Source organism: Globicephala melas, chromosome 10 (genome assembly GCF_963455315.2).
Source record: "Globicephala melas chromosome 10, mGloMel1.2, whole genome shotgun sequence".
Taxonomy (NCBI): domain Eukaryota; kingdom Metazoa; phylum Chordata; class Mammalia; order Artiodactyla; family Delphinidae; genus Globicephala; species Globicephala melas.
Genome location: NC_083323.1, coordinates 42,464,661 through 42,491,504, shown reverse-complemented (window position 1 = coordinate 42,491,504; position 26,844 = coordinate 42,464,661). Strand labels below are relative to the sequence as shown.

General features: G+C 38.6%; 2 protein-coding genes across 3 annotated transcripts in view; both read left to right on the top strand.

Moving 5' to 3' along the window:
- GLIPR1L2 (GLIPR1 like 2) overlaps positions 1–22,780 on the top strand; it is a 51,345-nt gene extending 28,565 nt beyond the window's left edge. Inside the window, exons 4-6 of one of the 2 annotated variants that reach the window (XR_009565450.1) lie at positions 23–178; positions 2,018–2,044; positions 2,127–2,237. Coding sequence is in view for 1 of the 2 variants with exons in the window: in XM_060306047.1 (XP_060162030.1) it covers positions 23–108; positions 2,018–2,044; positions 22,717–22,718 (115 nt within the window). In the remaining variant the exon portion in view is untranslated. Of the gene's footprint in view, positions 1–22; positions 179–2,017; positions 2,045–2,126; positions 2,238–22,716 lie in introns of those variants that run through there. The other variant, XM_060306047.1, reaches the window with a different exon arrangement.
- The window catches only part of GLIPR1 (GLI pathogenesis related 1), a 42,181-nt gene continuing 37,991 nt past the window's right edge, over positions 22,655–26,844 (top strand). The window contains exon 1 of the mRNA XM_030866247.2: positions 22,655–22,812. The gene's annotated coding sequence lies outside the window, so the exon portion shown is untranslated. The remainder of the gene's footprint in view (positions 22,813–26,844) is intronic.

Here is a 26,844-nt window from a genome sequence, read left to right as displayed (position 1 = left end):
AATGTTTTCTGCTTTTTCGTAGAGGATCTCTGTCAAGAAGTCCTTATCAACGAGGATTAATGTGTTCCCGATGTAGCATCTATGACAGATGCACAGATTTTCTATGCAGTAAGATAAAGAAAATAACTGAAACATGAAAAAAAATCCATAATGCATTGGATGACAAGAAAAAGAAGTGGTGAACACTAGTCTTTCATTGTCATGTTAATATTGTTCCTTTGTTCAGGATGGTATTGTTATATTATCAAAGGTGGTATCAAACAGTATCATCTTTAGATTTTTTTAAACTACACAACCTCTTCTGCCCTCTCTTACTATTATTCCTGCCCCTTAGTACATACTAGAATCTGAAAGAAGGAAAGAGAACTAACAGTTATGCCCTGAAAAAGCTTCTCAGTTAATTCCTGAAATAGCGGCCTGTTTGAGAGTGGCTGCTCGAAAGGATAGGATATTCCAAAACATTCAGAAAGAGGAAAGAAGTAAAGTAGCAAATATTTAATAGCCTTTTATTTTCATTTTTCCCCTAAACATTCAAAAGATAAAAGTAGAAAATATGTTTTATTAAATTTTTCTTTTAGTTTTTCTAAACATGAGAGCGTATAATCCAAAAGTATAACTATAGCTGGAATATATGATGCTTAGAGGAATGTGGTAGGGGATAAAGTCAGACAGTGAGTAAGGGGCATATTAGGCTTTTATGTTAAAGAAACTAGTGAACAATTTCATTATAATGCCACTGCTGGAGTGACTCCACCGTAACATTTCTTCCCTTGCTTCATTTGAATCAAGATGCAAAACCTTGCTCTTCCTCTTCGCCTTTTCTTTCTCTTCCTGAAAATATCCAGACCTAAAGCCATTGGGTAGGTCAGAAAGAGGTAGGCATCCACACAGAGGGCATCCAGATGTGCCATGTTAGAACCTAAGCAAGAAGACAAGGGATTCATACATGATGTGGTAGGCATGGGGAAAGAGCCTAAGTAGGGTGAGAACAGTGTCCACATGGTATGGCCTTGTATGGGAAGTTAGAGCTCTCATGGAATGAGGTGAGTGTACCCGCATGAGGTCAGGCTTGGGGTATAAGATCAGGGTAAAGGGATGTCCATGCGGGAGTGGCTCACTATTTGGTGTCAGAGTCCAAGCAAAGTGAGGATAGAATCCACATGGGGTGGGAAGGAGAAGCCTGACATAGCGTAACACTTAAAATAATGTCAAAGATCCACCAGAAGTTCAGTTCATCTCCAAGGTGCCTGAGGAGTGATTTCTAAATTTTCCTCTAAGTGTACCATCATTGCAAGACAAAGCCCTGGTTGACATTGGGCTCTCTATAGGTGAGACTGCATTTATTCTCCCACTCTCCTTTCTAGTGGAATCTGGGAATGATTGTTTGACCTTCTCTGCCCAGGTGAGCAGAGGAAGGGAAATTTATTTCCTGAAAAGTATTATGATAGCATTGGGCTAGATAGCAAAAACGAGGAATAGCAGGCTCTGTAGTCAACCTTGCCATCTAGGAAATGAAGAGCAACTGAAAGCTTCTGAAAATAAGAATTAAATGAATAAAGTGAGTAGATTCAGAAAATTAATTTTGAATGATCTTGGGGGGAAGTGGGGAGAAGAGAGATAAAAATAAGAGATGTTCTAACAGGACATTGCAAATTAACTATACTTCAATTTTTTAAAAAGAGAGATGTAGAATTCTAGAATGTCGAAGATGGAACAATCTTTGAAAGGCAGGAGTGGAGTGGCTTATATAAGTTGTCAGGATTTAGAGACAGAATTAGTACTAGAATCCACACCTCTTCCTCCTGTACTTCTGTGCTCTCTCTGGTAGACCAGGAGGACTTTTACTAAAAGAAAATATGTTGTACTTTACAATTGGCTACTGGTTGAAGGGGAGACATCAAAGATGAGAGCATGGTGCCTGAAAACTAGGAGAATGATATTATTATTGTTGAGAAACATATATTCTAGAAAAAGAAGAAATTCTATGTAACTTTATGAACTTTCTTTTTCTTTCTAGGTAATGCAGGTCGTGACCAAGCCATATGTACGTATTTTTGTCCTTTATTTCTTGAACGATTTTACTACTTTATGTGAAATCCAGCTTTCAATTACTTCTTTATTTACAGATTACCGATTTTGGTATCCAAGATGGGAAGTACCCCGGCCAATTGTGTGTGATCCACTGTGCATGCTTATTTTATTTCTCAGAATGCTGTGTTTTTCACTAAGTGCCGCAATTGTTTTGATAATACAGTCTTATTTTCCAAATATATTATTGGAAGAAGAGATAGTTTTTATCCCTGAGGTAACTGGGCCAGCAAAGGAGGAGGAAAACATAGAGAAAGAGGAAGAGGAGGAGGAGGAGGAGGAGGAGGAGGAGGAGGGGGAAGAGGAGGAGGAGGAGGAGGAGGAGGGGGAGGAGGAGGAGGGGGAGGAGGAGGAGGGGGAGGAGGAGGAGGGGGAGGAGGAGGAGAGGGAGAAGGAGGAGGAGGAGGAGGAGGAGGAGGAGGAGGGGGAAGAGGAGGAGAAGGAGAAGGAGGAGGAGGAGGAGGAGGAGGAGGGGGAGGAGGAGGAGGGGGAGGAGGAGAAGGAGGAGGAGGAGGAGGGGGAGGAGGAGGGGAAGGAGGAGGGGAAGGAGGAGGGGGAGGGGGAGGAGGAGAAGAAGGACAGGAAAAAAGAGGAAGAGGAAGAGGAAGAGGAAAAGGTGGAAGAGGAGGTGAAGGGGTGAGATTTACCACTATCATAGGACAAAAATGTAATACAAAAAAGGCAAAAAAAATAAAATAATAAACACTGAAAAAAAAACCCACTGAGCTTTAACAAAAAAGAATATGCACAAACCACAACTGCAACACCTTTTATTTCCTTCTCTTCCCCATATTTATTCAACAAATTTAAATTTGAAAAACAAAGAAACAAACAAAAAGCATGTATTTTATAGTAAGTACTGTAAGGCAAGTTCTTGGACACTAAGAACAAATAAAGATGCGATGACAGAAATACTAAAAAAAGATTTGACCAGTCTAATTAATCTTAAGATTTCACTGTTATTCTGATAAAGAATGAAATTTCCACTTTCTAAACATGTTTCTATCTCTATGTTTTAAGTATTTTTAAATGGGTTAAAAAAACTCTTGAGTATTAAATAAGATTATACATGTAAGGTGCTTAGGACCATTCCAAGTTCAGGACAACCATTTGATAACTTTTGATTTTGTTGTTTTTATCATTCCTATCACAGTTGTTATTGGTGGTGATGATGGTGGTGATATTTTCCATGTGTTATCAAGGCTTCTAATACCATTATTTATCTTTGTAGTATATGTGTTTTGGAATGGCTTAAGTGGTATTTGTACATGCTGTTAGGAGACAAATTTATTATTTCTACTTCATGTTCAATATTTCATTAAAGCCTTGCTGTAATTCTTTACTAGGCTATACAATTTGTTGACACCAAGGGCTAATAAATGTCAAAAGTTTAATTATTTGTGATTGAGCAATATGGCTGCTTCCAAATTTATGTTATAAAATAAAATAAAAATTTTTAAATAGTTATTTACTTACAGTTATTCAATATCTATAGTAAAAGTTCATAAATTAGTAATATAAATTAACTACTTACCACTTGTAGTACTAATAAATGAACTGAGTAAAAATGAGTAACATAAGCAAAATACATCAAATGGTATAAACTTGATGTTTATTAACTGTATTATATCAAAAGCCTGTTCTTAAATGGGACAACATGAGAATTATATAAAAAAGCAATGAACTATCCTCTTGTATTTGATAGTTTCTGGTTTTTTGTTTGTTTGTTTTCATTTGCTTTGTTTTGTTTTTCAAGAGCTCTGAGATAGATAGATATAGATATAGATATATAAAATTTCCATGAAGTCAGCCTCTTTTCTACCCAGCCTCCTGAGAAACAGCCTGAGGTAGAGAAAAGGGCTGGTGATTTTATTTATTATTATTATCTTATATTTGTGTGTCATTTCATAGCTTCTGAAGTGCTTTCACATAATTATTTAATACTCAAAGCCACTCTGTGGAGTTGGTATTGCTTCCACTTTTAAACTGAGAAAACTGATTTTGCATTTGCAAAGTGGTTCAATCTAGGACTGAGAACAAATTACTTTCTGAACATTCTGATGCATTTATAAGCATAAATTCCTCACCATACCATGTTCTATTCCCACTGCGACAAACCTTGCTCTGTATCTATAATCTGATTCCTACTCCTCTACATCTACTCTTCGCCATGTTCTCTGGTGATTTCATGGAATATGATTGCTACAGGCCAGTGGTTCTTAACTGGGGGCAATTTTGCCACCTCTCCACCAATGACATATGGCAGTGTTTGGGAACATTTTTGATTGCCACAACCAGGAAGGTGCTGCTGTTGTCTAGTGGGTAGAGGTCAGAAATGCTGCTAAACATCCTGAAGTACACAGGACAGCCCTCACAACAAAGAATGATCTGGTCCAAAATGCCAATAGTGTCACTTTGTTTTTGTGATTCTGTCTCCCTAGTTTGGGTGATGGTCCACTGACCACAGCTGGGCCCAGTCATGGTGTTTGGTTTGGGGATCCAGACAGACATTCGAGGCATGTCCTCCTTGGTGGCTAAAATTTTAATATGTGAAGCTCTGAGGCTATGTAGCATACCACATGGAAAGAAAGAATGAAGTCCAAACACAGAGAGAAGCAGTGAAAGACTGTTTGTTGTCTCTGATACCTAGTTTCATCCCAACGTTTCACATGAACTGTTTTGTTTTGTTTTTTCAGAATATATCCTAATTCTATCCAGTAAGTTTACCTCTTTTCTTATGTTATTTTGAATTCAATTCCTCTGATTCAACTGAAGGACATTCGTACTACAAATTTATTTTAATTAAAATTTTCATTATTCTGAAACAGCATGAACAAAAACTCAATTTATAGATGTTCTTCATATCATCATGTGGTCAAAGGAACAGTTTCTTCTTAAGTTTTATTTCCCAAATCTTTGTTTTTGGTATCATCTCTAGCTCTCCTAGAACCACACACCCTATGTGCTTAGAATACTTGTTTTTATCCTTATTACACGAGTCACAGGTGTACTCCTTCAGCTAGATCAAGGGATTATTTGTATGAATCCCAGAGGTGTCTGGGAAAGTTTTTCCATGGCTCTGAGTTCAGGAATGTACTTTAACCAGGATATGCTAGCATAGATAGGCTGGGGTGATAGATGAGCATTTGCTTGATTCCTTAAAGTACTGTGTATTCTATTCTGCATTATATAACTGAGAATATAGAAATGCTCCTAGCCCTGGTAAGGTAATCTCCAGAAAGTGTCTATACTACATTATGTGCAGGTTCGCCCCAGTATATGACTAGGCCAGAAGAAGACAGTTATGCTTCTAGGCCTTCAGTCATTTACATCTTAACCTCTGCAACCATACATCTGCTGATGAGGTGTAGTACTAGGAAGTTTGCACTCCTTGGTGCTGGAGAATGTTGCTACTCTCTGCTATATATCCTGACATCCTTTTGTGTCCTTTACATGAGTAAAAACTGTTTGATGTTCTCAAGTGTTTGTGCCTTGTTTATCCATCAATACTTTTACATTGTTATTGTAGCAGTTGTGCAGAATGGAAATGACACAAAGACTCCATATCCGGGCTTCCCTGGTGGTGCAGTGGTTGAGAGTCCATCTGCTGATGCAGGGAACACGGGTTCGTGCCCCGGTCCAGGAAGATCCCACATGCCGCGGAGCGGCTGGGCCCGTGAGCCATGGCTGCCGAGCCTGCGCGTCCGGAGCCTGTGCTCCACGTTGGGAGAGGCCACAACAGTGAGAGGCCCGCGTACCGCAAAAAAAAAAAAAGACTCCATATCCAATATGGATAAATCTCTGTAGGGAAAACTTTCGGATAATAAAGGGGACAGAGATGATACCATGTGGTACCATGTTGGTTTTCTATTTGCCTTTGATTTAGCTAAGGGCTGGAAAAAATAGTGTGAAAGAATCAGTATACTTTGTCAATAAATTTTGACAAAATGTTAGTGATCCAATGCTATCTTGAGTCCTCCATTTAAATGGTCAAAGATCATGTTTGTTATTCCTTAAAACCAGATAAAAGTGAAGATAGTTGGTTTTGCTATAGGTTCCTCAGTTTCCCTTAGCAATGGACTACAGTGCTGTGTGGTAATAGACACTACACAAAGGGAGTCTGGGAAAGAGCAGAACGTTTACAAGGAACAGCACACAGCAATGGGGGGAGGAACTACAGTCACAGGGCTTGATGAATCTAGAGGTGGTAGGACCCGCAATTATTTATTATAACCATGAACTCTCTTCTAGATCATTCAACACAATGTTGCCGGGAAACCAGGTTAGTCAGCTGCAGGGGACTGGGATGGAGTGAGGGGGCACTGGACAGTAAGTACCTTTCTTTGCCTTCCTTACAGAAATTCAACAGTTTTGTCCTGAAAGAGGAAATTGCCAAAAGCACATGCCCACTTAAATTCAAAGTACCACCTGAGTGAAGGAAATATGATTATGGGCACCTAAAAATATCTAAAATCTAGGACTTCCCTGGTGGTCCAGTGGTTAAGATGCTACACTCCCAATGCAGGGGGCATGGGTTCAATCGCTGGTCAGGGAACTAAGATCCCGCATGCCGCACAACACAGCCAAAATGATAATAATAAAATAAAAATATTTAAAATCTGAGGAGTACTAATGATATTCCCCTCATTAAACAGACTTTATAGACCTTATCATTAGCGAAAACTATAATCACTAACCTTCTGACTCACTCAAGTTGGGACAGCGTAGTGTGGTGACAAACCTGTACAATGAAAACAAACAAACAAAAAAAACTAGCCAGCTATAACTTATAGTTTAAAGGAGCCCAAAGCCTGAAGAGCACAAAGTCACCCAATGGGTCCTTGGGAGTGAGGATAACAGGGCCGCTCTAGCTTCCACCCCCTGATTCCTGGTCCCACGTAGTCTTCCTATTGGCAGCATATCCTTGCAGAATATTGCCTCTAACCTGGCATGTTAGCTGCACCTTCAAAAGACCATCCCAATGCTTTATCAGGCCAGAAGTTTTTGCATGGAGTGATATGTCAAATAATCAGTGGATTCCATAGTCAGTGTCCCCCTCCTGAAAATCCTCCATTGTGAAGTGAGACCTCTGATGGAATGCTAGCTTGTGTGGTATTCTCTTCCTGTGGATCAGGCACTCTGGAAGTCCACACATGGTGGTACTGGCTAAGACTCTGAGAGCAGGAAAGTCAAACCCATACCCAGAAAAAATGTCAGAATGGGTGTCTGTTCCAATGAGAATGAACCACTGGCTTTTCCAGAATGGAAGGAATCCAGTGTAGTCAACTTGCCACCAAGTGCCAATTGGTCTCCTCAAACAATAGTGCCATGATGGGGACACAACATTCATCTCCACTGTTGGTAGATCGTACGTAGAGAGATACCTAGGTCAGCATTGATAAGTGAAAGTCCGTGCATTTGAACCAATGTGTGGCATACATGCCTTTTATTTGTCCATCGTGCTAATTCTGGGTGCACAAAAAACAAAGCCTGGCTAATGTCAACTGACTGAGCCAATTTGTCTACTTGGTTATTCAATGCCTCTGGTGGGCATTAACCTGTAAAAGTCTCACACACCATTCCCACTCTACTCCCATATCTCCATTCACATTCCTTTGCCCCAGACCCTCTTATTTCTGATCTTTCAACCCTTTTTCTTCTAAACCCTAACCTCTGGTCAGGCATTTTCTACTGTCCATGTATCCATATTAATTCCCATCTCAGGCCACTCATGTTTCCATACAAAGTGGTGACCAGGTAAACCACTCAGAACTCCACCTTCAAGATCTTCCCTTACCACTGTCTTTCAAGGCCACCCCTGAGTATGGCTGTAATGTAGCCATTGTACATTTTCAGCTTGCACTCACGTGCCAAGTCAACCAATTGATAAGCTAAGATTTGGCTTTTTTCCTTACCTTTACCTAGAGATACAAGACCCCCCACTCAATATAGTCATAGGTGTGAGTTGAGAGAGGGGTTTTGGTGTAACTGTGGTGAGTGAAATGGACGTCTAAGTTGCCCGCTCATGTAGCTTATTCATGTCCTCCGGTCCTGCTTGGATCAGTAACAGAGCTTTCATGGATTTCTGGATACAGTACTTGTCTCAGTGTACAATATAACACAGATCCTAGGGCAAGGACCATACATCAATAGTGAGGAGAGAGAAGGATGCAGTGGTGAAAGAGTAAAAGGTGTTAGACTAACAAATCAGTAACAAATTCTATCATGAGGAATACCAGAGTCTATGGATGGTATGAGTGAGTAGGTAACTCTGCTGCTGCATTAGGAGAGAGTAAGGAAGGGTTCATTGAATGGAAACCTTGGAGTAGTCAAAGCTGAAAGACACAGGAAAGTTTTAACAATACAGACTTCCTTGGGGCACAATAGGAAATTGTACTTCTGGCTGAAAGCAGGGAGAGTGCTACAGGAAAGAACATTGGACTTTGAGACCAAACCATCCTTGATCCAGCTACTCACCGTTTTCCCTTTGAAGTACAATCATAGACATTCTACAGAGCACACTCAAGACTACAGTTGACCCATGTATAACACAGGTTTGAACTGCCCTGGTCCACGTATCTGTGGATATTTTTCAGTAATAAATAATACAGTACTACATGGTCCATGTTTGGTTGAATCCGCTGATGCAGAGCCATGGATACACATAGCTGACTATAAATTATACACGGATTAACCCCCATGTTGTCATGTAAGCTACTAATGAGGGACTCCAATAATTTTAAGATCAAAGATTCCAAGAAGAACCTGGGCATTGTCAGAAAAGCATTTAAACAACAACAACAAAAAAACACAAGCAGCTCATCAAAGCGAATTGATTAAATGGAAATGATAGATTCAGAAACCTGTCTACAAATAAGAGGAAGTCACTTTCCAGGGGCCAAGACTGTCCTTGTGAGAGGATTTACTTCTGACATTGAAGGCTTATACTACACCGTGTGAGTTTCTGTATTCAGGAAAAAAAAAAAAAAGTGAGGGAACTTAGTTTATGGATGACAATGCTTGGTTAATGGAGAGGATTTGTGTCTGAAAGAATACCAGCTAACTGAAAATTTCTAGTAAAAGAAAAAAAGATGGGGTATATCAGCAAAATGGACAGAGATATATGCTGTGTGGCTAGCATAAACCCCTTCTGAGATAGCTAGATGAGATGGATAGATAGATAGATAGTGATAGACAGATATATTTATGTATACATATAATGACTCAGTCAATGACCAGTGGTCTAACTACTTGTTTTGGCAAGTGGGATACAGGGAACCAGACTTTAAAATAACCTCATTTGGATGCTAGACTTAAAAAGAAAAAGCCATGAGCTTTACCTAAAAATACAGGTTAGTCATGTTGATGCCCATCAGTCACATTCAGAGGAGAAATCTGCTCGTGATTGAGATAAGATATATATGTTCATGTAAGCTTTGGCAGTGTTAGTTTCCTGAGATGGGTGTGCTCAGGGCTGTAAGCTATGTTTCAGTGGACACATCTCCAGAAATTGCTCTTCTTCCTTGGGATTGTCCAGCTTCTAAACAGCCAAAGACATGTTTATATTTCAGTCAGTAAACAGGTCCCAAGGTTACGTGGTTTATCACCCATGGGAGCAACAAGTTATAAATAGGTTTTCTCTGGTATTGACAATATTTTTGGTTTTGACTTTGTGACTGAGGCCTTGACAAAGACAAAAAAGGCTAAAAGACAAGACTATCCACAAATACAGACCCAAACTTAGATATCATCAGATCAGGAAGTAGCATTTTATAGCACAAACAGTATAAGAAAGGAAGGACAGGGAGTTTCCTGGTGGCCTAGTGGCTAGGATTTGGCACTTTCACTGCAGAGGCCCAGGTTTGATCCCTGGTCAGAAAACTATCTGACATGCTGCATGACATGGCCAAAAATATAAAAAGAAAAAAAAAAAAGAGGAAGGAAGGACAAGGAAATACAATGGTGAAGTAATCCTCTCAACAATTCATATCAAACACAAAGCGGAGGAATAAGTAAAAATTTAAATGGGCACTTTAAGCAATTACTAGCCAAAATAGGAGGAGTGATAGAGCATTAAGTAATGTTCCAGATTAAAAGAATGTGTTTCAATTCACGTTGAAGGATGATAAAGGTAGATCACCAGTTGAATTGTTTCTAAGAGTTGGAGTTGACAACGAGGGGATAGAGATGAAAGATGTAACTCATAATTACCCAGGTAAGTTTTTAGACAATTGTTATTCCAGTCATTATATTAAGAGCAGAGATTCAGTTATATGTCTCCAAGATAGAAACATTAGAATTCCAGTAATCTGTGACTTGTTATACAAATGTGACTACTAGGATTTCATTAATAAGAGTAATAGGCTGGATCAGCCCTGTCTCTCATAACTAAGGTAGATATCATGCTCACAGAGTCTCCCTACCTAGGGGAAGGGAAATTCCATGGAGTTTGGAACGTATGTTGGAATGAAGAGAGGAGAGAGTTTGGTCATACCATATTTGCTGTTCACCATTTGGAGTATTTCTCAAATATATCTCCTCCAATAGGGCAAAGGAAAGATGCAGATAGAGAATCAGGCAACAGTAAATTGGCATTTTAAAGAAGTAGAGAAGAAGAGAATGTGCCCTAAGCATTCTTACTCTGTATGTCCACAACCCTTAAGGAAGGATCTTGAGAGAAGCCTCCAGCACTGATTCAATAACTCTGAGTCTATTGCTATGGACTTGGACAAAAGGCAATCCCTGTATGGGCAATAATGAGTGAACATTGTGAATGTGTCAATTCCTAGTGCAATAGTGTAATTTGGAAATAGAAGTGGGAATAATAGGTTATTTAATCAGTGTTGAGATTTTTCCCCTAAGAACCCAGGGGGAAAATTCCCTGACAAAATAGCCAGCCAGGCCATGAACAGAAATGCAAAGCAGATACCATGTTTTAGAATCCATCAAGGTATTGAAATGTATGCCAAGTTCCTAAATACAATGGCAAGGATTAGAAAGTGGCTTACATTATATAAATGACTACATTTTGTGCATAAAGCAAAATAACATTGCTTTTGTATATGGTTTCTAAATCCTATATAAAAAGTATAGTCTTGGCATAACACGGTGCAATGATAATTGGTTTAGAGGCCATGAATCAGAATAAAAAAAAACTGATTTTTTATGAATCAGAGATATAATAAAGAAGAAAAACAGTAAAACGGGGGCCCATGAAGAGTTTCTGTTTCTGGATCTTGGTCAAGAGTTAGAGCTGCAGAAGCTTTGTGAACATGGACAATCTAAACTTAGAAAGTTTTCAGACAGTAGGGTTATGAACAGCTAACCCCTTTAGATAGTCGGAAGAACTATTGATAATACCAGGAGATCAAATGTCCATAGTTGGGGACAATGGCTGGGGATTCTGGGATCACAATTTAAGGGAGAACAAATCCTGACTCACTTTGGGTCAACAGTGACATAGCAGGCCATTAGTGGACCTTGTAAAGTGAGATATACCCCAAGAGAACGGTTCTCAGGCCCATCCTATTTTCCCACTGGTGAGACTAGGCTTACTGCCTGATAATGCCCCTATTGGGAGACAAGTCTCAATGTACCACGTGTTCTTGTCTCATATTAATAAGATATATCTAAATACTTTTTAATGGCTACAAAAATGTCTACTATGTGAATGCTCTCTACATCACCTGCCTCCTTTTATTGCATGTTTGTGTTCTTTCTAACACATTACACGAACAACAGAGGCTATTGATTTTCCTGCTCCAAAGGAGATTCCCTACTACTTGAGTTCAGTTCTATCTTGATGGGGACATGGGAGAAATTTCTTCCTTTATGCCCCATCTCCACATAAGTCCTGTAAAGAGGGGATAACAAAGTCCAGGACTGTCAACTGTAAGTTTTCTACAAGTGACCAGTTGATAGGAAAAGAGAGCAGGGACAACGGGTCCTAAGTCCCTTCTGCTTTGCTCACTGATCTCCTCCAGATCTTCCCTCAACTCTGTTTTGTTTTGAGTTGGCACCCTGGCTATTCCCCTCTCTAACCCAGGGCTTATATCTAGGGCTGACTCAGCCAGTAGGCACAGTAGGCAAGGGCCTAGGGCCAATTACACTTTCAGGGACCCATGAAAATATTTTAATTTATTTTAAAATCAGAAGAAAATTGATATGATAAAAATAATAAACATAATGACACATCCAGCCTAGATTATATTCACCTTTATACCAACAGAGTTATAAAATATAATTTTCAATATTTTTTATGATGGAGGGCCTATGAAAGTAAAAGAGCCTAGGGACCAGCCCTGCTTAGATCTAGCACTGAGGCTGGTAATTTCTTTGAGTCTTTGGTGTGAGTTTGGGACATAAAGTTATCCCTTGAGATAAATGTGAGAGAAAGTAGGGAGAAACAATTAGATTAATATTTTGAGATCAAGCCCTTCCACAAACACACATATCTGAGCACTTGTCCAATTATTTCCTTGGGATAAATTAACTGGGATATCGAGAAATACAAATGCTGAAGATATTTGATTTGTTTTACCACAGTAACGGTTCACAAAATGTTAACAATTTATACTCCTATAATTAATGGCTGAGATTACCTGTTTTCCACCTCTCGTCCAATGTAGAATGCTATCATTGTTTTTACTGTCTGTAAATCTGATAGATTACAAATGCTATCTTCATATTTTAATTTATTTTTTTAATACTACTGAGGTAGTACTTTTTTTTCCCTTAGGCTTATTGACCATTTCAGTTTTTCTATTGTTTGTCTGGATTTCTTACCCATTCCTCAGTTGGAGCTTTTATTGTTTTCTCATTGATAAATAAGACCATATTTAAGGATGATAACCATGCTATATCACATGGGTAGCAATATCTGTCCACAGTTTGTTACTTGTCTTTATATTTGTCTATGGTGCTGTTTTAAATCTCACTGTCAATAACCCCAGGCCTATATTCTTATATCTCACAAAGAAAGAGGGGCAATCTGCCTTACCAGCTCCAGCCCAAAACTCAAGAAGTACTGATTGGCTTAGCTTGGACCATGTTCTCATTCCTGAACCAATCACCATACCCAGAGAATGCAGAGAGAGACCAAGCAAGACTCTGATTGGCCCAATCTAGGCTCTGTGCATATTCCAGTACATGGAGATGGAGGAACAGGGCATCATGATAGACAGCCAAACCCTGGCTACACAGAGGTAATATATAGGAGGGTTCTGTATACAGAAACCAGAAACACCATAGTTACTACAGTTAATTGCAGCAATGTGCCACTGCAGTTTTTGCCAAATTGATTGTTGCCTTGAAATCACTTCTTGAATAGTCAGTTAATCCCCAGATATGTTAGGCACATACCAAGACCAAAACAAATTTGCACTGCAATTCTGGCCAAATACAATGTTGAATTCGAAATTTCTGCAGTTGAAAATGCTGAATTTAAAAAGTTAAACAGACTTCTTTACTAGATACTACACGAATTCTCAGAGACTTTGATAGGCTAAATGTGAATTAGGAATCTCTAAAGTGTGTGTAGAAGTAGAAAATAACACAACATTGTAAAGCAACTATACTCCAATAAAAATTCTTTAAAAATAACACATCATTTAAAAAATAAATAAATAAAGTGTGTTTAGAATATGAAGAGCTTTTCACCCTTCTTATCGTTAAGTACTTTCTCACATATCTGCTCTGTTTTCAAGAGAATATAGTTTGATAAAATGCTACCATATATTAAATTCTTATAAACACTTGCATTTATTTTTGAACTTTTTTATTTTATTCCACTGATCTGTCTAGTTAGGTTGATGATAAGAAATGGATTATACTGAGGTGATGGTCTCCCGCCCTCAGACATCAGCACTCCAGGTGCTTAGGCCTTCAGACTCAGATTCGGACTTAACACCATTGGCTCCCCTAGTTCTCAGGCCTTCAGGTTTGAACTAAGACTGTATTGCCAGCTTTCCTGGGTCTCCAGCTTGCAGATGGCAAATCATGAGACTTCTCAACCTCTTTAATCATATGAGCCTATCCCTCATAATGGATCCCTTTCTACATATCTATATATGTCCTGTTGGTTGTGTTTCTCTGGAGAAGCATAATACAACTGAGATGCTGTTAACCAAGAGACCTAGTAGTATCATGGCTATCTCACTTCCCTCCATTCCTCAACACACACTCTCTAGCTGAGTGAGAATTATGCAAGGCAATGTAACTCTTTACTGTTAGCAAAGATTTTGTCCCCAAGCTCCCACTAAAGAACCATAGTGAGCTTGATTAAGCTATGTCCAACTATGGCCTGTGCACTCTCTCTCCCCAATACCTATCCCTGGATCTCAGGATTTAGCATTGAGTAGAACTGAAAGCCATACCAGAGGAAACAGAGCAAATGAATTTAGCACAGGTATATCCCAGACATATCTTAAGTGAGTAAAGACAGAAGTACTACAGACTCCAGAAGGAGATGTCCCCAAGCATGGAAGAAAAATAGTGAAGAGATCACACCCATGTTTTTTATTACTTTTTTTTCCTTTGAATGCTCCATTCCAAATAACATGGCCCAGCCAGTGCAATGACACATGACTAATGAAGTTTATTTTTTTCTGATTTTTATTTGAGTATAGTTGCTTTACAATGTTGTATTAATTTCTGCTGTACAGCAAAATGAATCAGCTATACATATACATATATCCCCTCTTTTTTGGATTTCCTTCCCATTTAGATCACCACAGAGCATTGAGTAGAGTTCCCTGTGCTATATAGTAGGTTCTCATTGGTTATCTATTTTATACATTGTATCAATAGTGTGTATATGTGAATCCCAATCTCCCAATTTATCCCATCCCCCTTTCCCCCTTGGTATTCATACGTTTGTTCTCTATGTCAGTGTCTCTATTTCTGCTTTGTAAATAAGATCATCTATACCAATTTTTTCAGATTCCACATATATGCATTAATATACAATATTTGTTTTCCTCTTCCTACTTACTCCAGTATGACAATATTACTCAGTATGACAATCTCTAGGTCCATCCATGTCTCTACAAATGACCCACTTTCATTCCTTTTTATGGCTGAGTAATATTCCATTGTATATATGTACCACATCTTCTTTATCCATTCTTCTGTTAATGGACATTTAGGTTGTTTCCATGTCCTGGCTATTGTAAATAGTGCTGCAATGAACATTGGGGTGCATGTGTCTTTTTGAATTATGGTTTTCTTTGGGTATATGCCCCGTAGTGGTATTGCTGGGTCACATGTTAGTTCTATTTGTAGTTTTTTAAGTCACCTCCATACTGTTCTCCATAGTGGCTGTATCAATTGACATTCCCACCAACAGTGTAAGAGGGTTCCCTTTTCTCCAACATTTATTGTTTGTAGGTTTTTTGATGATGGCCATTCTGACCGGTGTGAGGTGATACTTCATTGTAGTCTGGATTTACATTTCTCTGATAATTAGTGATGTTGAGCATCTTTTTCATGTTGTTTGTTGGCCATCTGTATGTCTTCTTTGGAGAAATGTCTGTTTAGGTCTTCTGCCCATTTTTTGATGGGGTTTTTTGTTTTTTAAATTTTTTTAACACCTTTATTGGAGTATAATTGCTTTACAATGGTGTGTTAGTTTCTGCTTTATAACAAAGTGAATCAGATATACATATACATATATCCCCATATCTCCTCCCTCTTGCATCTCCCTCCCACCCTCCTTCTCCCACCCCTCTAAGTGGTCACAAGGCACTGAGCTGATCACCCTGTGCCATGCAGCTGCTTCCCACTAGCTATCTATTTTACATTTGGTAGTGTATATAAGTCCATGCCACTCTCTCACTTCGTCCCAGCTTACCCTTCCCCCTCCCCATATCCTCAAGTCCATTCTCTATGTCTACGTCTTTATTCCTGTCCTGGCCCTAGGTTCTTCATAAACTTTTTTTTTTTTTTTAGATTCCATATATGTGTGTTAGCATATGGTATTTGTTTTTCTCTTTCTGACTTACTTCACTCTGTATGACAGACTCTAGGTCCATCCACCTCACTACAAATAACTCAATTTTGTTTCTTTTTATGGCTGAGTAATATTCCATTGTATATATGTGCCACATCTTCTTTATCCATTCATCTGTCGATGGACACTTAGGTTGCTTCCATGTCCTGGCTATTGTAAATAGATCTGCAATGAACATTGTGGTACATGACTCTTTTTGAATTATGGTTTTCTCAGGGTATATGCCCAGTAGTGGGAGTGCTGGGTCATATGGTATTTCTTTTTTTAGTTTTTTAAGGAACCTCCATACTGTTCTCCATAGTGGCTGTATCAATTTACATTCCCACCAACAGTGCAAGAGGGTTGCCTTTTCTCCTCACCCTCTCCAGCATTTATTGTTTGTAGATTTTTTGATGATGGCCATTCTGACCGGTGTGAGGTGATAGCTCATTGTAGTTTTGATTTGCATTTCTCTAATGATTAGTGATGTTGAGCATTCTTTCATGTGTTTGTTGGCCATCTGTATGTCTTCTTTGGAGAAATGTCTATTTAGGTCTTCTGCCCATTTTTGGATTGGGTTGTTTGTTTTTTTGATATTGAGCTGCATGAGCTGTTTGTATATTTTGGAAATTAGTCCTTTGTCAGTTGCTTCATTTGCAAACAGTTGGAGAGATATACTATGTTCTTGGATTGGAAGAATCAATATTGTGAAAATGACTATACTACCCAAAGCAATCTACAGATTCAATGCAATCCCTATCAAATTACCAATGGTATTTCTCACAGAACTAGAACAAAAAGTTTTACAATTTGTATGGAAACACAAAAGACCTCGAATGGCAAAAGCAATCTTGAGAAAAAAAAAAAAACAGAGCTGGAGGAATCAGGCTTCCTGACTTCAGACTATACTACAAAGGTACAGTAGTCAAGATAGTATGGTACTGGCACAAAAACAGAAATATAACCAATGGTACAGGATAGAAAGCCCAGAGATAAACCCACACACCTATGGTCACCTAATCTATGACAAAGGAGGCCAGAATATATGATAGAGCAAAGACAGCCTCTTCAATAAGTGGTGCTGGGAAAACTGGACAGCTACATGTAAAAGAATGAAATTAGAACACTCCCTAAAACCATACACAAAAATAAACTCAAAATGAATTAAAGACCTAAATGTAAGGCCAGACACTATAAAACTCTTAGAGGAAAACTTAGGCAGAACACTGACATAAATAGCAGCAAGATCTTTTTTGACCCACCTCCTAGAGTAATGAGAATAAAAATGAAAATAAACAAATGAGACCTAATTAAACTTAAAAGCTATTGCACAGTAAAGGAAACCATAAACAAGATGAAAAGACAGCCCTCAGAATGGGAGAAAATATTTGCAAATGATTAATGAAGTTTAATAGTCCTGCTTGGGGTGGAGTAAAAGGACTAGAATGAATTTGAGAAGTTTGAGGCCAATTTGTTCATTCTTACACTAGTAAGATTCTTCTTATTATTATTATAGTTATCTAGTACATTTTCTCATCTTTCTCAGAGGAATCTCTCCTTATCCTTTCCTTTTTCAAAATTTTTTTGCTATTCCCAGTCTTCTGAATTGGGATTATTTTGTCAAATCATTAGTATCTTTCATTGGGATTATTATAATTGTGATTGTATTCAATTTATATTATACATTAGTGAAACTGACACTTCTCAATGTAGTTTTCCAATTCAAGGTATTAGTTCCATATTTATTTAATGTATTTCTGTACTGTCACTCATTTCTTAGTTGCTTTCCTCTAAGGGACACTATTTTTGTTCTGTCTCTTGGCTCCTCTTCTTCCACTCTTTTTTCTATTTCTTCCCTGAGGCCTTCTTTCCCACATTCCTTGCTTTTTCCTCAACTCCTGCTGTCATGATACATTATTGTATTATAACCAGGTAATATGTGTATGTATATATTTGAGTCCAGCTTAATAGTTTTATAATTTATGCATAATTATTAGGACTTAAATAAAGGTTAATGGTCTCATTTAATTGTTCATTTAATGTCAAAGGGACTTTTGCATAAACATTATTCTGTACCTATTTTAATGCTAAATTTATTATTTATATTCTAATAAAATTATGAACATTAATTTTATTAAACAAGTATTAAATATTTACCTCTCCTTAAAAAATAGATTATAATTGCAGCTTTAGAATGAGGTGTTCTATTGAACTATTTATATAACTTAAAAGCAAGACAAAAATAGTATTTTTATAAATACAATAACTTAAAAACTTTGTCCTATTCTAAAATCTCAGTACTCTGTGTTTATTTATTTCTTTACTATTTCTACTTCTGATTCCCTTAGAGGGGTATAATCATGTTTATGTTGCTACCCTCCCAGGACGACACCCAAGAAAACTTTCCTCTAAGCAGGTTCTATCTTATTATTGTCCTCTCAAGTTCTGGAACTCAAGAATTAACATCCGGTCTTCCCTGGTGGCACAGTGGTTAAGAATCCGACTGCCAATGCAAGGGACACAGGTTTGAGCCCTGGTCCGGGAAGATCCCACATGCCATGGAGCAACTAAGCCCGTGCACCACAACTACTGAGCCTTCACTCTAGAGCCTGTGAGCCACAAATACTGAGCCTGCATGCCACAACTACTGAAGCCCGCGTGCCTAGAGCCCATGCTCCACAACAAGAGAAGCCACCGCAATGAGAAGCCCGTGCACCACAAAGAAGAGTAACCCCTGCTTGCCGCAACTAGAGAAAAGCCTGAGCACAGCAACGAAGACCCAATGCAGCCAAAAATAAAGAAATAAATTTTTTAAAAAATAAAAAGGAAATAAAAAGAATTAACATCCCTCAAATCTGGGTTGAATGCTATGTTAGTTTCCTAGGGCTAGGGTAACAAACTACCACAAATTGGGTGGCTTAAAACAAGAGAAATTTATTCTCTCACATTTTTGGAGGTCAGAAGTTCAAAATTAAGGTGTAGGTTGGGCTGTCCTCCTGTTGAAGCCTCAAAGAGATTAAGCTTCCTTCCCTCTCCCAGCTGCTAGTAGCCCAAGGCATTCCTTACCTTGTGACAGCATGATTCCAGTCTCTGCCTCCGTCTTCACATGGTCTTCTCTCTCTTTGCCTCTGTGTCTTCAAATGGAATTCTCTTCTCTGTATCTCTTACTCCACTTCTTATGAGGACATTAGTCATATTGGATTACAGTCCATCCTAACAGCCTCATCTTAACTTGATTACATCTGTAAGGACCCCATTTCTAAATGTCATTCTGAGGTTCATGGGGTTAGGGCTTCCACATATCTTCTGAAGGGGCTCAATGCAATCCATAATAGGTGCCTTGACTGGGGATGCTGATATCTCTCTGAATAACTTCTGTTAAAGTAGTTTTATCCTTCAGCCTCCTACACAAAGCAGAAACTAGCTATCTCCATCGTATCCCTGGTCTGATATAGGCACCATCCCTTCCTTTCTTTTTCTTCTTCATACTTAGAATGTGGATGTGAAGCTGTAGATGGAGCACCTGTCTTGTGACCATGAGATAAGAAGCATGAGTGGAAAAGCCACATGCTAAAGATGATTAAGCAGAAAAATAGGAAGAGATAGAAACATTGACATCATGTTGCCACTGCACCAGCCCTGGACTCCCCACCTTTGGACTTAACTATTATTTTAGAAAAAGTATAGCCCATTGTAGTTAAGCCACGGTAGATGAGCTTTTGTGCAACCCTCCCCCACTTCAAAAACAACCTCAAAACAAAACCGCTGTGTTAATGGCCTGCTTCCCCTGGCCTAATTGCTCATGCAAGCTTAATGAAGTCAGTCATGTTTATCAATGATTTAGTACTGGCACATCTTAGCAGCTCAACACAAGCAGCTGGCATCTTACTTTAAATAACAAATAGTATATGTTTTAGTTCTGTTTTTTGTTTTCTTTCTGTTTTAAATCAAAGTGTGACCTTCTCCATTTCCACACCTATTTGCAAAGTTGTCAGTTACAGTCTCATCGGTGACAGCTGTGTGCCTCACAAAAGGACTATCATCAAATGACCTCAGACCCTGCCCACTGACAAATTTCCTGTCTTGGTTTCTGATTTGACCGGCTAAATTTCGCAATCCTTTCCTTCGGCCTGGTTCCGCTTTCCTAGCACTGACTTTGGCAGAAGCTTTTAACTCTCCTTACAACTGTCAGCCTCATGGCATCCTGGCTGAGCCTACCTACAATGAGAAAGGCTGACTGAGGAAAAAAAAAAGAGACAGAAAACAAAAATCACCAATATCAGGAATAAACAAGGGACACTACTAGAGGTCTAGAGAAATTAAAAGAATGATAAGTGAACATAATGAATAACTTTTTGTCAATAGACTCAACAATTTAGATGGAATGAGCAAATTCTTGAATGAGTCCACTTCCAAAACCAACATAAGAATAAAGAAAAATATTTGAAATGGCCTCCTGTCAAAAACTGTGAAAGGTCTGAGACTGTATCCTGCCAGCAAGTTAACAAGTTAGTCAAGGATACTTAGAGAAAATGCAAGACTTCTGGGTCAGAGACAAAGGACAGTATTTTACTCACAACAATGATAATAAAGCTTTTAAAAACATTTTTGTTTCTTAAATTTTATTTATATTAAAGATATACATATGCATACTTTAAGAAATCAAATAATCCTATAAGGCTTGTAATAAAAACAGAGCGTAGTCACCCAGAACCACACCTGACAAAACATGCTTTAGAAGATTTTAGTAATGAAACTGAAAAAAATAAAAGTTCAAAGGAAACAGCTAACTTGCTGTTGAAACCACCATTTCCTTAGGGTAGAGCAAGTTCAAAATAATTTCCTTCTCAGAAGTGAGAAGTTAACTAGACTAAAATGTGTAGCTAGTTGAATAGTGTTAACATTGGATAAGTCTCAATGCTACAAGATTATATTGGCTACATTATCTCTTTGACCATTTATATCTTGTATTCCTACCTGTAAACACTCAGTTTATATTTAGAATGCCTAACAAGTTTAATTCAGGAATGACTATATCTAGCAGTGTTATTCAGTATAATGTAAGCACTTCATAAACACAAGCATTGATCTATTAATATTTATTCATTTCTGGATATTTATTGATTTGGAAAGTACATTTATATCGTGTTTGAATTTATAATGATTTTGAAAACGTGGCCATCATAATTATCTTATGATAACTGGTACTGTATCAGAAAAAGACTGTTTAAAGAAAACATACATTAAATGAGGATCAAAAATTCAAAATAAAATGTGAGAGAAAATTATTTAAATGGGGTTTTCTTTTAAAAAATGGAAGTGCAAAGATTAGGTGTTAATGATAAGGGAATAGGAATGTTTGAATTGGAAGTAATTGTATATAAGTTTATTAACAAATTTGTGTGTGTCTTTTTTTTTTAACATCTTTATTGGAGTATAATTGCTTTACAATGGTGTGTTAGTTTCTGCTTTATAACAAAGTGAATCAGTTATACATATACATATGTTCCCATATCTCTTCCCTCTTACGTCTCCCTCCTTCCCACCCTCCCTACCCCACCCCTCTAGGTGGTGACAAAGCACCGAGCTGATCTCCCTGTGCTATGTGGCTGCTTCCCACTAGCTATCTATTTTACGTTTGGTAGTGTATATATATCCATGCCTCTCTAGACCTGTGCCACCTTGTAACTGTGGTGACTTGAATATGAATACTTGGATAATGACGATGCTATATTTTAATTGTTATGCAAGAATATGTTAGGACAGAATCTATAAAACCTTCTGATAATGAGGTGGACTAGGCTTGTCACTAAGTTCTTTCTAATTTTAATCTCATATTGATAAGAAACTAGAATTTACTATATAGTTTGGAGAATTATAAAAAATGAAATATTCTTATAAGTACAGTTTTATACACAAAGTTCCTAGTTCCTGATATTCCTTAACTCTATCAGTCCATACTTTTGTGTTAGTCAGTATATTCATACTGATCGTCATGGGTTATTTACTTAAAACATCACTGTCTAAAGAAATATAGTGCAAGCCACACATGTTATTTTAAATTTTCTTGTAGCCACTTAAAAAAGTAAAAAGAAGCAGGTGAAATTAATTTTAATACTAGATCTTATCTAGTCCAACAAATTCAAAATATTATCATTTCAGCACATAATCAATATTAAAAGTATTAAGGTGATGTTTTATACCCTTTGTTTCATACAAATTCTTTAAAATCCGATGTATATTTTACATTTCAAATACCTCTCAATTTAGACTAGCCACATTTCAAGTGCTCATTAGCCCATGTGGCTAGTGGTTATAACACTAGACAGCACAGATTTAAAGACTGAGCTCTTGAAAGTGCTTTAGCTCTAGAGCACATCTTATCCAATATCCAAGTAAGCTTCTGTTTACTTTCTATGATTTGAGGTGGGGATTCCAAATTAGAGGGTGTGTTGACTGAATGTTTGTGTCACCTCCAAATTCATATGTTGAAGCCCTAACCCCCCAGTGTGATGGTATTAGGAGGTGGGGCTTTTGGGAAGATGAGGTCATGAAAGTGGAGCGCCCATGATGGGATCAGTGTCTTTTCTCTCTCTCTTCCCCTTTTCCTCTCCCTCTCCCTCTTCACCATGTGAGGACAGAGTGAGAAGGTGACCTTCTGCAAGCCAGGAAGAGGGCCTCACCAAGAGCCGAACCAGCTGGCACACAGATGGTGGGACGTCTCAGTCTCCAGAAATGTAAGAAATAAAATTCTGTTGATTAAAACATTGGGAAGAGCTGATTAAAAGCAGTGATGGGTTGTTACAGTGTGGACATTCTAATGCACACTAAGGTGTGTGAGTCATTGGTGTAAAGAAGAGAGATAACCTTAAGTTTAATTCACTTCTTTCATTTACTAACTGTGTGAACGTGAGCAACTTACTTAATGTTGGCCCCCAGATGTAGCTGTATAATACATACTTTCCAGGACCATAATGAAGTAAACATTAACTGAGAACAGGCTGGGTCATGCTATGCCATGTCATGGATCTCTGTCTTGTGAATGGACCATAGCGAACTGGCAGAAGAGACCTGCCTCTTGGAGTAAGTGGAGTAGTCCAGCATGCGATTAGTAGGCTTCCCCAGTCTTGGGCAGGGCAGAAACTAAAGGCAGAAAGCGAAGGCGCAGTGCTAAGGTAACTGCACGCTAGCCCCCTCAGCCTCTCCACGTGGCAGCTGATTTTCTTGCACACAATTTGCAGTTTGTACAGAGATCTTAGCTCAGCTGCTGAGGCCAGTAGTATAAACACTGAAGCATATGAGTCATTCTCTGAGGTCACCCCAGCAGAGAGGCCCCGAAGGAACTTGACGGAGTACACGGTAAAAACTTCTCTCTTGCCTTACGAAATCAGAACAGCGTTACTCCATAGTGAAACGGAAAAGGAAGCACCAGGCAGACTTTTATGCTGAAATTGAGTTAACTCAAATTTGGACTCTTATGAAATTAAGAAATGCAACAAGAGGAGGTGAACCCTCAGTAAATGTTTTCCTCTGAAACATATCTATGCTAAAGAAAGTGTTTAGAAATATTTATAGAAATACAAGTGCAGCTATGTTTAAGAGTTTAGAAATCTTACGTTACTCAATTCTCATGTTAACATTATCTTTGAATTCACACTTTTAAAAGTGACCACTCTGTTTAAGTATGAGCAGAATTGATCCCAGTGCTTATAACGTTGTTTGGGTGCTGTTTCTTTTGCCATATCGTACAACAAATCAAAGGCAAAATTTAGAAATTCCACTGTGGCCTCCTCTTTGGACAAAATATGCCTCAAAGTCAGCTAAAGTTAGGAGATGATAATCTAAAATCCGGCATAGAAAGGGAGAGAAAACGGGAAGCACTCAAATACGCATATTGACAAGACACTCTCCCTGACCAAACTCTTTAGTCAGACCTCTCTAAACCCTGTTCCTGACTAGGCTTTGACTTTGCATTCTTATCCCCATCCTTGCCAAATGTGCATAGCCCAGTTTTAGCAAGAATCCTGCCAAATCAGTTTAGAGAAAATCTCCCCCACTCTTCAGATCTGATCACTCTAAATAGCTCATCAAATATCTCCTCCCCCACCCTTGCCACCTGATTACTCTGGCCTGCTACTAGTCATTTTCCATCCACCAAATCTTTCCTCCCCAACCCTGTTCCTTGGCTATCAATCTTGGCTGCCTTGTATTCTGAATTGAGCTCAGTTCTAAACCGAAGTCTCTTCAGGGAAGCAACCTAAATGTCCATCAACAGATGAACGGATAAAGAAGATGTGGTACATATATACAACGGAATATTACTCAGCCATTAAAAAGAATGAAATAATGCCATTTGCAGCAACATGGATGGATCTAGAGATTGTCATACTGAGTGAAATGTCAGGAAGAGAAAGACAAATACTGTATGATATCACTTATATGGAGAATCTTAAAATGATGCGAATGAACTTATTTACAAAACAGAAACAGACTCACAGGCTTAGAGAATGAACTTATGGTTACCAGGGGGGAAGGGTGGGGGGAAGGGATAGTTAGGGAGTTTGGGATTGACAAGTACACACTGCTATATTTAAAATGGATAACCAACAAGGACCTACAGTATAGCACAGGGAACTCTGCTCAGTGTTATGTAACAACCTAAATGGGAAAAGATTTTGAAAAAGAAAAGATACAAGTATATGTTTAAAAAAAAAAATTGTTCCACCTCCAATAATAAAGGGTAAATTAAAACAAAAGGAAAAAAAGAATTTCCCCTATTGCAATAGTTTCTGAATTAAATCTATCTTTACTGCTTTAACTAGTGTCTGGCTCTGGTTCTCTTTGACAATATGCACGAACAGGTACATATATACACATAGTTCTGATGTTAAAGATAATATATGGTCTCAATGTCCATATGATGATGATGGAAGTATAAATTAGTACAAGTTGTGTGAGGGTAATTGGACATTCTGTATCTGAAATCTTTATAACACTCATACCTTGTTACTCAGTAATTCTATTTCTAGGAATCAATCCTACGATATATGCCTTATATATACAGATATCCACAGCAGCATTGTTTATAATAAAGAAAAATTGGAAAGAATCTGAATATCCAACAATAATTTGCTATGTAAGTTATGAGGCACTCATAGCAGTTTGAGGAAACATCGTGCAGCCCTCAAAATGTTTGTGAAAAGTCATAATAACAAAAAACATACTTATGAAATGGTGGTAAGTAGAGAAAAAAGCAAGATACTAAATTGCATAAAATTATGCCCTCATTTAACAAATTTCTGCATGTGTATTATATAGATATTGAAAACATACATATGTATGTGAATGTATATATATGAACGTACAACACTGAAAGAAGTACACCAAAATGTTAAAAGGTGAGGAGGGTCTCCTGAGGTGGACTGATAGATTTGTTTTTTCCTCCTCAAAAAGTCAGGATTCTTGGGACTTCCCTGGTGGTCCAGTGGTTAGGACTGCACTTTCACTGCCAAGGGCCCAGGTTCAATCCCTGGTTGGGGAACTAAGATCCCGCAAGCCACTGGGTGTGACAAAAAATAAAGAAGTCAGGATTCTTAGCTGCAAACAAAAGAAGCCACTCTGGCAAAATTAAGCAGAAAAATCATTTATTAAAACAAATAAGGTAGCTGACAGAATGATTGAGGGGGCTGGAGAAACAATCCCCAGACTCAGCTTCCTAAAGCAATGCCCAGGTCTGGTTGATAAGAAAACCATCATCACCGCTGATGCTATGTAAGAAATGCCAGCAACAGGACGTTTCTACAACTGGCTGTCAGCAATTCTAGAAAGCTACTCTTAAACTGCAAACCCCAGAAGCTGTACGTGTCTGATGCCACCCATCCAGCAAAAATGGAAAAAACACTGAGGCTATTTCCTCATGTTGCCCATCTCCAAGTGATCAGAGGATTGACATAACTGACTTATACTGTAAAAGGATAATTCTGACTGCTGGGAGGAGAATATAATGTAGGGGACAGGGGAGGAAGCGAGAAGACTGCTTAGGAGGTCATTGTGATAATCCAGGTGACAGGTGAAGATAGATTGGTAAAAGGGGAATGGTGAGGAGTGGTTGAATTCTGGACATATTTCAAGGGTGACTCCTAGATGTTGGCCTGAGAATTTGGAAGACTGGGCTGTAATGTACTGAGATGGGAAAGATCATAGGTGGAGATTGTAAACAAGCAATGGGCTGGTGTGCCCGCAGCGCAGAAAGCCAAACTCTGACAGCAGGTGATTGGAGCAAAGTAAGGGTTTATTGCAGGGCGATTTTGCAAAGCTTTGTGGTCTTATTTTAGGCAGTTGTGAGCAAGAGACAGTGAGGTGTGTGTTACTAATCTAACTTGATATGGTTGGCTCTGCTTGAGAAGAAAACTCCGTTGTCTCAAGAGGAAGCAGTCTACACTGATATCAGCTACTTCTCCTCATCAATGTGATCTGAACGTCTCCAGCATTTGTACCAGAGCAGATGTCAGGTGTAGACTTCTTCAGCTGTGACATGTGTACCTAAGGCTCAAGCCACCAGGCAAGCCCTCCTCTTAATCATAGATCCTAATCAGTATATGCCTAGATACTTGTCCCAGACCCCAGCTACTGATTGTTCTAAAGATTAGGGATAGCTTATCAAAGGGACAGACAGGGCTTCCCTGGTGCCGCAGTGGTTGAGAGTCCACCTGCCGAGGCAGGGGACACGGGTTCGTTCCCCGGTCCAGGAAGGTCCCACATGCCGCGGA